The following is a 12,042-nucleotide window of genomic DNA, read 5'->3' as shown; positions in this document are numbered from 1 at the left end:
CTGTTATAAGGGCATTAAGCCTACTCATTCATGAAGGCCACCCTCATGACTTAATCTCTTCCCCAAGATTTCACCTCCTAATACCATCAAATCGGGGATTAAGATTTCAACTATGAATTAGGAGGGGGAGGGACAAACATTTAGTTTATTATAGCAAATTAATACGTACTACATGCCCAGTTCTAAGTACTATGCCAGAGGTAGTGGCTGCTCATTATATATTTGTTAGATTAATTAATGATGGAAATGAATAAGCCATGTGAAATAGATCATATTGGGGATTTAAAATCTTTTATCTAAACCACAATGGAAAGCTGTTGATGGATTTAAGCAGGAAGATACATTTAGTTTCAGATTTAGTTTTTAGAAAGTTTTCTCTTGCTACAGTATAAATAATGGATTAGAGGGAATGAGAATTAGGAGGTGGTTATGGTAATCTAGGGAAGATGGTGGCGACTTACACTAAAGCAGGGTGAGATGGAGACAAGTGGATTGGTTCAAGATATGTACTGTAAAGAAATCAATGGGGCTTGGTATTTGGCTGGACCATGAAGAAGAAGGAGGAGTCAGAATGACTTTCTGGATTGGGAAACTGAGATGGGAAATCCTTGCAGAAATCCAGATTTGTGAGGAAGCCCACCTGAATGGTTTGTAGCAAATTGAAAGGCCTATGGGAAGTCAAGAAGGACTTCCAGTTAAGGATTATTATGGTCTAGATATCCTGAAAATTCTCCCACTACAAATACTAAAATTCTAGAAACAATAAAATAAATGCTCTTCAAACCATAGTTGAGTTCATGAGAAAGTAAGAAACAGCACCAGAGACCCAAAGGAAGAGAGAACAGAGAGCCCATGTGGTAATGACATAAACTAACAAGGCAGGTTATAAGAGCTGGGATAGGGTAGGGTGATGGTCATATTTCAGGCACTTAGAAGGTTTCATTTTCATGTTCAGAGATACAGAGAAAACAAGGCTTTAAAAATTCTGGAGGGAGATGGGGGGGATTGAAACTGAAACTTACATAAATCCAGGATCATTTAAGGGATACTCTTTCAGTAAAATGATAGACTGGAAATAATCTGCAAACTAACAAAAAGAGAAAATAAGGAAGGAAACCTTCTAGCCTTGGGTGTAAGGTGGAAAATAAGCCTCCCCAGAGAATTTGTAAACACAGACATATCAGTCATGTGACTGATATGATTGAACACCAATCATATGAGCTTGGTGTTCAACCTGCATGGCCCCAAAGATTCGCTGTTGAGATGTCAATGTGTCCCAGCAGAAGCAAACTGAGAGCAAATCTGGTATAAAACAGCCTTATCCCCGATCATACCTGATGTTTCCAGATGAAACCTATCAGCATTGAGCACACCATTCAAAATTCCAAAACATACAAGATCCACCTTAAGAGATTTAGAAAAAAGAAAAAAATAGAATTATACCCCAGGGGATTTTTGAACTATCAGATAATAATAGAAATATCAGAGAGACTATGACATATATAGATTTAAAATGTCTAAAGCATTAGAGAAAGAAAAATAAAAGTATTAAAAACAAGATATCTGATAGATTTGAAAAAGAACCAATTAAAAATTCTAAAAATATAAAATATTGTCCTCGAAGTTATTGCAATCAGTGGCTTTAAGGGCATATTAGACACAATTTAGGCAGAATTCATGAACTTAGAAATAAATCTGAGCTTATAAAGAAGATAAATCTGAGGTAATACATATGTATGTATATATAATTTACACACACACACACACACAAATATAGACACAGAGAGGTTTGAACGAAAAAGTCCCTTATAATAGAAATTTCATAAGGATTTAGTAGAAGGAGTAGGGCAAACATCCATCTATTAATGCAGATTACCTACAAAGGAATGCTAATGAGATTGACAACAGATTTCTCAATTGCAACATAATAGGCAAAATAAAATATCTGCAAATTGTTGAGAGAAAATAGCTGTCAATTAACAATCTTATTTTCATACCTATTTCATAGTCTATACCTATATCATTCAAGAATGAGGTCAAAAGCAAGTAAATATTTCTTTCCAGGTAAATAATGAGAATGCTTACCACTTACAGAACTTTACTGAAAAAGCCAAGTCAGAATGTTGTTCATAGAAAGAAACTGAGCCCAGAGAAGAATGAGATAAAAGAAGCAATAGTGACAAAATAAAATGGTGAATACATATTAAGTCTAAATAAGCATTTTCCGAATAAAATAATTTAAAAAAAAACAAGATGAAATATCTCTTTATCTCATAGTAGCTCTTTCTGAGGGGAGGAGGCCTACACGGGTTAATTTAACTATATGAATAAAGTTTTATTTCTTAAACTAGACACTGGCTAGAGGTTGTGATTCTATAATTCTTCATTTCTTTTTATCTGGATGAATGTGTCATAAGAAATTCAGAAATAAATATTTTTTGAAAAGCAGAGTGGATGTAAAAGTCTGAAAAACAATAATATATAAAACAAGTGGAGAATAATCAAACTTTGTCATTACATTTTTGTATTACTTAAAATAAAAGTAAATATACTCATTAACCTCAGCTCTTACAAAGTTACAGTAAAAGAACTGAAGTAAAATATATTATTTCCAAATAAGAAAATATTTTTAAAGAAAACAAACTCAACTGACCCAAAAAATAGCAAGAAAAAAGGAAAACAGAATGATGGGTTAAAAAAAACAGGGCCCAAAAGATAATGGTGGAAATAAATCCAAATATAGAAAACATTATGTTTATACCAACTAAAAAAAACCCTGGTGTTGCTATATTAATATCAGAAAAATAGACTTTAAGGCAAAACCCATTATTGAAACATTGTCAGGAATAATTAATTTTGGCTTTAGCTCATGATGACAAAAAGAATAAGTCACCTGGATAATATACCACTTCTGAACTTGTATTCATCAAAAGGCATGCATTCAAAATATATGAAGTAAAAATTGATCAAATATACAATCACAGTGGAAATATTTTTAATGGTTTTACCTTAATAATTGGTAAATCAAGCAGATAAAAATCTTAGTAAGGATAGAGAAAATTTGGACAACACAAATATAAGCCTGCTATGATTGATACATATTGAACCTTGATCCCAAGAGTTGGAGAATATGAAATTTTTTGAGACAAACTTGGAGCATTCACCAAATTGATCACTAACTGAATCTCAAAAAAGTCTCAACAAATAACAAGAACTGATCTAAATTGAATTAATTTAGAAATTAGAAAATAGAGTTGAATACAATATCATTGAATTAGAATTCAGTAACAAAAGTCCCAATATATTTGAAAATGCAAAATACACATAAACTAACTTATGACTTGAAGAATTGAAGGATAATAAATATATTAAGTGGCAAAACTTGAGTCATACTCCTTCCCCTTGCTGAATAATTCAATCTTACTGCAGTTAGGGGAAACAGATTAGGTAGGCAGAATATCAGTGGCTCAGAGGAAGATAACAGAGCTCAAGAAGGATGAGGAAAGGGGTACCTGGGTGGTTCAGTCGATCCGACTTCAGCTCAGGTCATGATCTCATGGTTCGTGGGTTCGAGCCTTGCATTGGGCTCTGTGCTGACAGCTAGCTCAGAGCCGGGAGCCTGTCTTTAGAATCTATGTCTCCTCTCTCTCTGACCCTCCCCAGCTCATGCTGTCTCTATCTCTCTCTCAAAAATAAATAAAACATTAAAAAAAATTTTTTTTTTAAAGGAAGGATGAGAACATCCACTTGGGGACAGCAGGCACTCTAGCATGAGGAATCAGCATGAGAAAGAGTCTGTGCAGCAGAATTCGAGCCCAAGCAGCAAAAGGAAGACATCTACGTGGAGAAAGGGGTCATCGTGGGAATGAGAGATTGATTGGTTGCATAAAGTGAGGTTGATCACATAAGTAAATGTCTAGAGAAGTATGGAAGCTAGGCTTCTCACTAATAGAGAAGGTAGTAATACATATGGAAAGGGAAAAAACTAGAGTGAAATTGTAAATGTCAGCATGAACTCCTGGTTTTCAGTATGTACATATAGACATAGAAATAAATTTAGATGTGCATACATGGTACAGGCATACGTATACTTCCCGGTTCTGTCTTTAATGGGGCCTGGAAGCAGCAACACTCTGATAACAATGAGCGCAGAGAGCACACAGACCTTGGCTTCTAAATACCATTGTCCAGGAAAAGGAAATAGTATTTCCTAGAGAATTAGCTAATTCCAGGGCTATAGAGAGGAAACATATAAGAGAAGGCCCTAGAAACCAGCTTTAAGGGTCTCCTACAGACAATATCGACCATAACTCAAGTATCAAAACTAATATTGACAGTACTATGATAACAGCTTATGAAATTTACAATATTAAGTGAAGTAGGAAATCATGAAACCATACTGACATTAAAGAATAAATTTAAGGGGCGCCTGGGTGGCTCAGTCGGTTAAGCATCCGACTTCAGCTCAGGTCATGATCTCACGGTTCGTGGGTTCGAGCCCCATATCAGGCTCTGTGCTGACAGCTAGTTCAGAGCCTGGAGTCTGCTTCGGATTCTGTGTCTCCTTCTCTCTCTGACCCTCCTCTGCTCATGCTATCTCTCTCTCTCTCAAAAATAAATAAAATATTAAAAAAAAAAAAGAATAAATTTAAGTTTTATGCAGAACAGGATATCTATATGATTTCAAGGTCCTTCCCCACAAAAGGGGCAAAAAGTAACTTATGATGGAAAAGCCTAGAAGACATCTCTTGCATCAAGTGGTCAAACACCAGTTATTGAATTCATGTGTGAAGTGATATGATGCACTGAGAGGAGCTCAGTATCACTTCTATGATACTATCACCTGAATATAATCATGAAGAAACATCAGACAAACTTAAATGAAGGGAAATTCTACAAAATACCTAGAATTATCTCAACAGCATGAAAGTCATAAGAATCAAGGGTAGACAGAAATATTCTAGACTGGGGGAGACGAAAGAGACATGACAAGTAAATGCAGTGTGTGATTCTAAACTGGATCCTTTGGTAACAAAAAAATATTGTTATATCAACTGATGACTCTCAAATGTGATTTGTTGACTAAAGGGCAGAAGTGTATCAAAGTTTACCTTCTGCTTTTATTGGCTGTGTTGCAGTTAAGTAGGAAGATGGTCTCATTTGTAAAAACATATTAAAGTGTGCCTTACAGAACATCAGGTCAGCAATTTAAAAGTGCTCAGAAAAAATAACTTGGGGGTGCCTGGGTGCCTGAGTCAGTTGAGTGTCTGACTTTTCATTTCATCTCAGGTCATGATCTCACAGCCCTAAGATCATGAATCAGGCTCTGTGCTGAGTGTGGAGCCTGCTTGGGATTCTCTCTCCCTCTCTCTCTGCCCCTCCTTCAATTGTATGTGTGCTTGCTTTCTCTCTCTTTCTCTCTCTCTCTCTTTCTCAAAATAAACATTAAAAAATTAATTATTTGTACTCTGTGTCTAGATTTCTTTACAAATTTTTGATTGATGTATGGAATTGTTGAATCACTGTATTGTACAGCTGACACTAATACAACACTGTATGTTAACTAACTGGAATTAAATACAATAGAAACTTAAAGAAAACCCAAATTTAAAGAAAGCAAACAAACAAAAATCTGTGATGTAATTTAAGTAATGCTTGGAGGTAAATACACAGTCTTCACAATTTATAATTAAAAAGAAGAAAGATGAAACATAGCAAGTTAATTATTCCATTCAATATGAGAGGGGGAAAAAACCCCAGGTAACTGAACTTCTAAGAAAATGGAGAGAAAAGGAAAGAAAAAGTTCAAATAACAAACTGAATCAATTTGAAAGCAAAGTAAGAGAGAGGGTACTTAGTGGCCCTTCTCCATGTTTGGGAAGCAGCTAGGACTTCCTTACTGCTTAGGAAATGAATGCTCTTGCAGAAAGATAAAGGAAAAGTCAGTTCTTAAATTTTAATTTTGAAACCCTGGGCATTTGTGTATCAAGCATGAAAGCCCCACTATCTCAAAGCATGACATTAATATCACAAGTCCAAGATTTGAGTAAAATTAAAGAAAATCCAGTGTTTTTCACCTCATTTTAAATGAGATGGGCTGAAGGGAAGAAAAAGACAAACTGGTTAGAAGGAAAACACAGCCTAAATATTGGTGCTGTCTCTGTGATGGGACTTTGGCCTGATCCTCCCACACCTAAGCTGGGAGGAATGTCCAAGGTTAAAGAAAGGAATCTGGGAGCAGAGAGTTATCTGGTCTTATATCTTGGGAGAACCCAAAAATGCCCCCAGCCTCACGGATTCCTTGGTGCCCACCATAACACAGGACAGCACAAGACCAATGGCTGTGTGGGTGTGCAGAGAGTCTTTGTGTTCCTGACGTCCCAATGAGTCTCTGAAACAGCCCCAAGGTTTCTTCAGGCCTATGACAGGATATTTAAGCCTAAGAAGTCAGGGTTAGGGTAGAGTTACACAAATGGATCATGTCCACATAGGATGGTGACATGCTGCAGACTTGCATGCATTTGCATTGGAGAACCAGAATAGTTAACATACTGGTCAGTGAATATCAGCATGAATAGAGGACTCTCAACCAAGCCGCCTATTTCTTTGTTAACTATCCTGAACATGGTCCCAAAAGTATCTTGATGGCTCTTTTTTTAACGTTTTTTTTAAAATTTTATTTGTGAGAGTGAGACAGAGTGTGAGTGGGGGAGGGGCAGAGAGAGAGGGAGACAGAATCTGAAACAGGCTCCAGGCTCTGAGCTCTCAGCACAGAGCCCCATGTGGGGCTCAGACTCATAAACCATGAGATCATGACCTGAGCTGAAATCAGATGTTTAACCCACTGAGCCACCCAGGCGTCCCCCACAATGGCTGTTTTATAGGATATTGGACAGGTGGGTGGATGGATGGATGGATACATGCATAGATAGATGAATGGGTAATAAAAGGGTAGTCCCTGTATTGCATCAGTCTACAAGCCACCATGTTATAGGACATCATGCCACTAAGAGAATAACCAAATCACCCTCATTCACTCATGCGCATCCTCATACTTCTTTCTAAGATCAGCAGTAACTGAGAGTGGGGGAGGAACAGATTCTTGATCGTTTTCATCACAAGCCAAAATAGCCCCAAGGTCAGTAGAAAACTCAAGTGGCTTCACAAAACAGCACATTAGAAAAAATACCAGTAGGAGTTTCAGACACTGGAAAGTGTTTTTGAAAAAGACATTTCTGGGGCACCTGAGTAGCTCAGTCGGTCGAGCGTCCGACTTCCGCTCAGGTCATGATCTCATGGTTTGAGCCCCGCATTGGGCTCTGTGCTGACAGCTCAGAGCCTGGAGCCTACTTCAGATTCTGTGTCTCCTTCTTTCTCTGCCCCTCCCCCAACCATGCTCTGTCTCTCAAAAATAAAAATTAAAATGTTTTTTAATAAAAAAATAAAAAAGACATTTCTTCCAGGTTTCCTGTTTACTTAAAAAAAAAAAAGAAAGAAAGGGCATTTGCATTATTTTCACCTTGTTTGGAATCTCCACTTCTTATCTTAATCTTACTATATTTTTATTTATATATTTAGAGAGATCTTAGCAGGAGCAAATTTGTTATTCTAAAGCAGTCTACAGATGTACACTCACACAGCAGAACCAAATCACAATTTTATGCAGGTTTTTTTCTTCTGTCTTAGATTCTGCAGTTCTTAAAGGAAAATGTGGAAGCAGTGGTGTGTCACAACTGCTATTAGAGAAGTCCAAGGAAAAGGAGTACAACATGGTGATCAACCTTGGCAGTCCCCACATACAGCATGATTATGTTGTAATACTGTTTGATGCAGTCGTATGTTTGATCAGTTTCAAGAGATGAATATCACCTCACTTCAAACAATATGATACAGTCTCATTGTATGGAATTATGGCTGCTGTCAATCAGCATATGGCATAACCCTTAAAGTGCCATCTTTGGGCAACGTCATAAAAATGATTGCAACACTTGCATTAATTAGTAAGTTTTTACACGAAAACCAAGCATAACCTGTTTAGACAACTTATCTGCTGTATTTCTGTTCATTTTTGTTATCATAAGAACATGTATATAGCCCATACGTGCATACACTCAGCTTATTAGCTCAACTTATTAGAACAGCTATGATAATAACAATGATATCATAAGAATGAATCCCCGCATTCCCTTGTGGATCAGTAAGTTGTATTTTCTATATTTTGTTTAATGGTCCCCAAATATACCTCTAACTTGAAACAACTATTCTCTTTTTTTTCCTATAATTTATTTATTTATTCTTGAGAGAAAGAGAGCGAGCATGAGAGGGGAGAGTCAGAAAGAGAGGGAAAAGCCTCCCAAGCAGGCTCTGCACTGTCAGCACAGAGCCCAACACAGGGCTCAAACTCACGATGAGATCATGACCTGAGCTGAAATTAAGAGCCAGATGCTTAAATGACTGAGCCACCCAGATGCCCCTTGAGCCAACTGTTATCAAAATAAGGGATAGGCGCAAAATAAATGCAAACATTAAACTACCACTAGGTCTATATTCTTCACAAAACAAACTTAAAATTTCAGCTTGACAAATGATAAATAAATGGATAAATGAATAAATGATAAATGCAGATTCAGAGTTTTTTGAATATCATTAATTTCATTTTGTCAATGTTAATTGTTAGATGCAGCATTTTAAGGGAATAAGAGTTAGGATCTTTTTTTTTTTTTTTTTTTTTACATTAGCTGTGGAATATTTTCCCTCTTGCTTGAGGTTGTGTTTCTTTGTTATCAATTACGGTCTTTGTCTTAGGTTTTGCCATCATCACCCAATAATACCTATTTCGATTTTTCCTAATGCATATATAATTGGAAGGATTATTGCTTTGACATGGTACATGTTAATCTGACCTGGGACTTAACACATTTTCTCAAGGCAGCTAATACCCCCCAGGTTCAACTGTGTTTATTGACAATGTGAATTGACAATATCACTGGAGTATTATAAGCCTTTTTCCAAGGAATTCCTTTTTCATCATGTTTCCTGGCATTTTCCTTCCTACTTTCCCTGTGTTCTCTACTGCCATCAACTGAGAAATCACTTGTAACAGCTTTCTAAGATGGCTTCCAGTGATCCCTGCCTCCCAGTATTCCCAAAATTGTCTAATCCTCTCTCCCTTTGAGTATGGGCTGAATCTAGTGACTTGCTTTTAATGAAAGAATATGACTAAAGTTATTATATGTCACTTCTATGATAAGGTTATAAAGACTATGACTTCTGTCATAATGACTTCCTTGGTGGTTTTGGTGGACCATGTTTCTGTGTTGAAGAGCTCCATGTGACAAAGAACTGAGAGTCGCCTCTGGCCAGTAGCCAACAAAGAACTGAAACTCTCATTGCAATAACCAGTGAGGAACTGAGTCCAGCCAATCACTAATGTGAGCTTGGAAGTGGATCCTGCCTCAGCTGAACCTTGATGTGACTATGGTACCAGATAATATCTATATTGCAAGACCCTGAAACAAAAGACCCTTGAGGTTGTACCCAGATTCCAAACACATAGAAATGCAAGAGAGTAAATGTGTGGGGTTTTAAACCACTAAACTTTGGATGTATTTGTTATATCACAATAGACTACCAACACAACAACCATCTGATAGTGAACATACTAGATAGCTCACTATATTCCTTTTGTGGTGATTAGTAAAACAGTGGGGCTGGAGATCTTCACACATTTGCCTTCAAAATATAGGCAGTTTCATACCCACGGGACAGGCTACATGGAAGTGCTGACCAAGTCCAGAAAGAAACATGTGATGTGTCAGGACCTTCTCACAAAGATCCTGCCATTCTTCATGGGCAAGAGATATTGATCAGTGGTTACTCTTTAGGATAGGTTATAAAAGTGCAGTTTGTTTCTCCATGACAAGGTTCGGCACATGTACAGACTGGGACTCTGGAAATATAAAATGGTTTTTATTCTTGTTGCTGGTGGTATGTTCTGAGACACATCTGTTCGTTTCACAGATTTATCTCCCATCATCACATCACAGCAGCAGCTTGTGGAGTTTGTAGTGGACAATCCCACTGGAGCTTTCCAAACAATTACAGGTAGCTTGTCGTATTACTGGTAGCAAGATGATTTGAAGAATTTGTCCTAAAACAGGGCCATATATTGTGTGAACTATTTTATTTCCTTAATTATCCAAATGACTAGAGGGGAATGGTGATGGAAAATAGTTATAGTGGTCAGTAACCGAAACCTTTTTATTTTGAGATTTAATATAGAGGTTTGATCTTTCCTAAGTGTGTTTAACCTAGTATTGAGATCTTCTTATGTCTTTGATTCATATCTACTGCATAGACACAATCCAGTAAGGTGTTAGATAGAAGAGGGAAGTCAGTTTGATACCAGAACATGTTCCATGAGTGGGCCATCTGTGATTTATCAAACAATTGACTTATTTAAGAGATCCCTAGGTAGCCTAAGATTTACAACAACAGTAAAAAAAAGAAAACAATGAGATTTTTTTCCTTATTAGATTAACAAGGATTTTTTAAATGAGCTCCATCCAGTCTAACTTATAGGGAAGATGGTTTATACATAGTTGTTGGGAGTATAAATTGGCACAACCTTTTTAGAAAATAACTCTACCAAAATACTTCAACATTTTAAGCCCATTTCATGAGTCAGCATTTATGCCAAGAAAATAAATCTGAACTTGAAAAATGTTAAAATATATTTATTGAAACATTGCTTATAAGAATAAAAAATTTACTGCAGCTTAGATATCTGTTAATAGAGCTAAATACATTATCAGATATATAAAACATAAGCTGCCTCAACCCCAGTTAAAGAGAACACTTGTATCTGAAGAGAGGTATCAGCAATATATTGTTAAATTTTTGAACTTAGTCATTGAACAAAATATATATGTGTATTTTGATTCCAATTTTGTTTTTAAAAATGTCAACCTTCAATATGTGTGAGTGAACAACATATACTAAATCATTAAAACCGGTTTTCTTTAATAGAGGGATTATTGTGAGATATTTGAATACTTTCCAGGGAGCATACATTATTTCTTAGTGAGAAAAGACAGCTCTTTTCACTTTGAAAAATCCTAGACATTAATTTTTGCTTTTTCTCCTTTGGTCACAGAAAAAAATTCACCACATAATCATCTGTTTCATTTTGGCCTCTAATTGTTCATCTATTTTTTATTAATTAGGTCAGTTAGCATTTGTTAAGCACCTAACATGTGTCCTGTGTCCTGTTCACTGAAGAAACAATATGGAACAATTCATGAATTTGTGTGTCAGCCTTGCAGGTATTCCATCCACTACAAAATTATAAATGTCCTAGAGCTGGTTCTATGACACACTTTTTTTTTTTTAATTTTTTTTTTAATGTTTTATTTATTTCTAGGAGAGAGAGAGAGAGAGACAGCGTGAGCAGGGGAGGGCCAGAGAGAGAGGGAGTCACAGACCGAAACAGGCTCCAGGCTCCGAGCTGGCAGTCAGCACAGAGCCCGACGCAGGGCTCGAACCCACGAACCGCGAGATCATGACCTAAGCGAAAGTCGGACGCTCAACCGACTAAGCCACCCAGGCGCCCCTCTCATCAGATATTTTAACCATGGGCACTTATAAACCTTTTGTCATTTATAGACAATTACTGTTTTACTCTAATGCTTTGACAGAAGTAAGATTCCTGGAAAGGACCCTTCTGAGTACTCTTGACCACTGACACCAGTGCTAAATTACAAGGGGGTTCAAAACTTGGGTGCCTATTTCACAAGTGAAGAAGGCTCCACCTGACATCTGGTCCTGTGTAAACCCCAGAGACCTAAAAACCAAACTGACTAAGGAGAGGAGTGGTCAACATTAAGGTAGCCTATTTCCTCCCAAGGCACAGGAACAAGAACTTTCCTTTCTTGATACTGTAGAATCCACTGCTAAAGCAATAGCTGCCCAGTAAAAATCCACAGACTCTCTAGCCAAAGTTAGTGAGAGAGTGAAACAGTATACAAGTGGGGGGGGGGGGGG

General features: G+C 36.9%; 1 protein-coding gene across 2 annotated transcripts in view; it reads left to right on the top strand.

The window, feature by feature from the left end:
- The window catches only part of GTDC1 (glycosyltransferase like domain containing 1), a 329,154-nt gene that overhangs the window by 314,545 nt on the left and 2,567 nt on the right, over positions 1 to 12,042 (top strand). Inside the window, exon 10 of one of the 2 annotated variants that reach the window (XM_039250740.1) lies at positions 10,021 to 10,104. In XM_039250740.1, the coding sequence (XP_039106671.1) occupies positions 10,021 to 10,068 (48 nt within the window). In that variant the 3' untranslated portion in view covers positions 10,069 to 10,104. Of the gene's footprint in view, positions 1 to 10,020; positions 10,105 to 12,042 lie in introns of those variants that run through there. The other variant, XM_039250743.1, reaches the window with a different exon arrangement.

This window comes from Hyaena hyaena, unplaced genomic scaffold, assembly GCF_003009895.1.
Source record: "Hyaena hyaena isolate Hyena2069 unplaced genomic scaffold, ASM300989v1 scaffold_381, whole genome shotgun sequence".
In the NCBI taxonomy this organism is placed as follows: domain Eukaryota; kingdom Metazoa; phylum Chordata; class Mammalia; order Carnivora; family Hyaenidae; genus Hyaena; species Hyaena hyaena.
The sequence above is the reverse complement of the archived record's forward strand: the minus strand, read 5'-3'. Positions and strand labels throughout refer to the sequence as shown.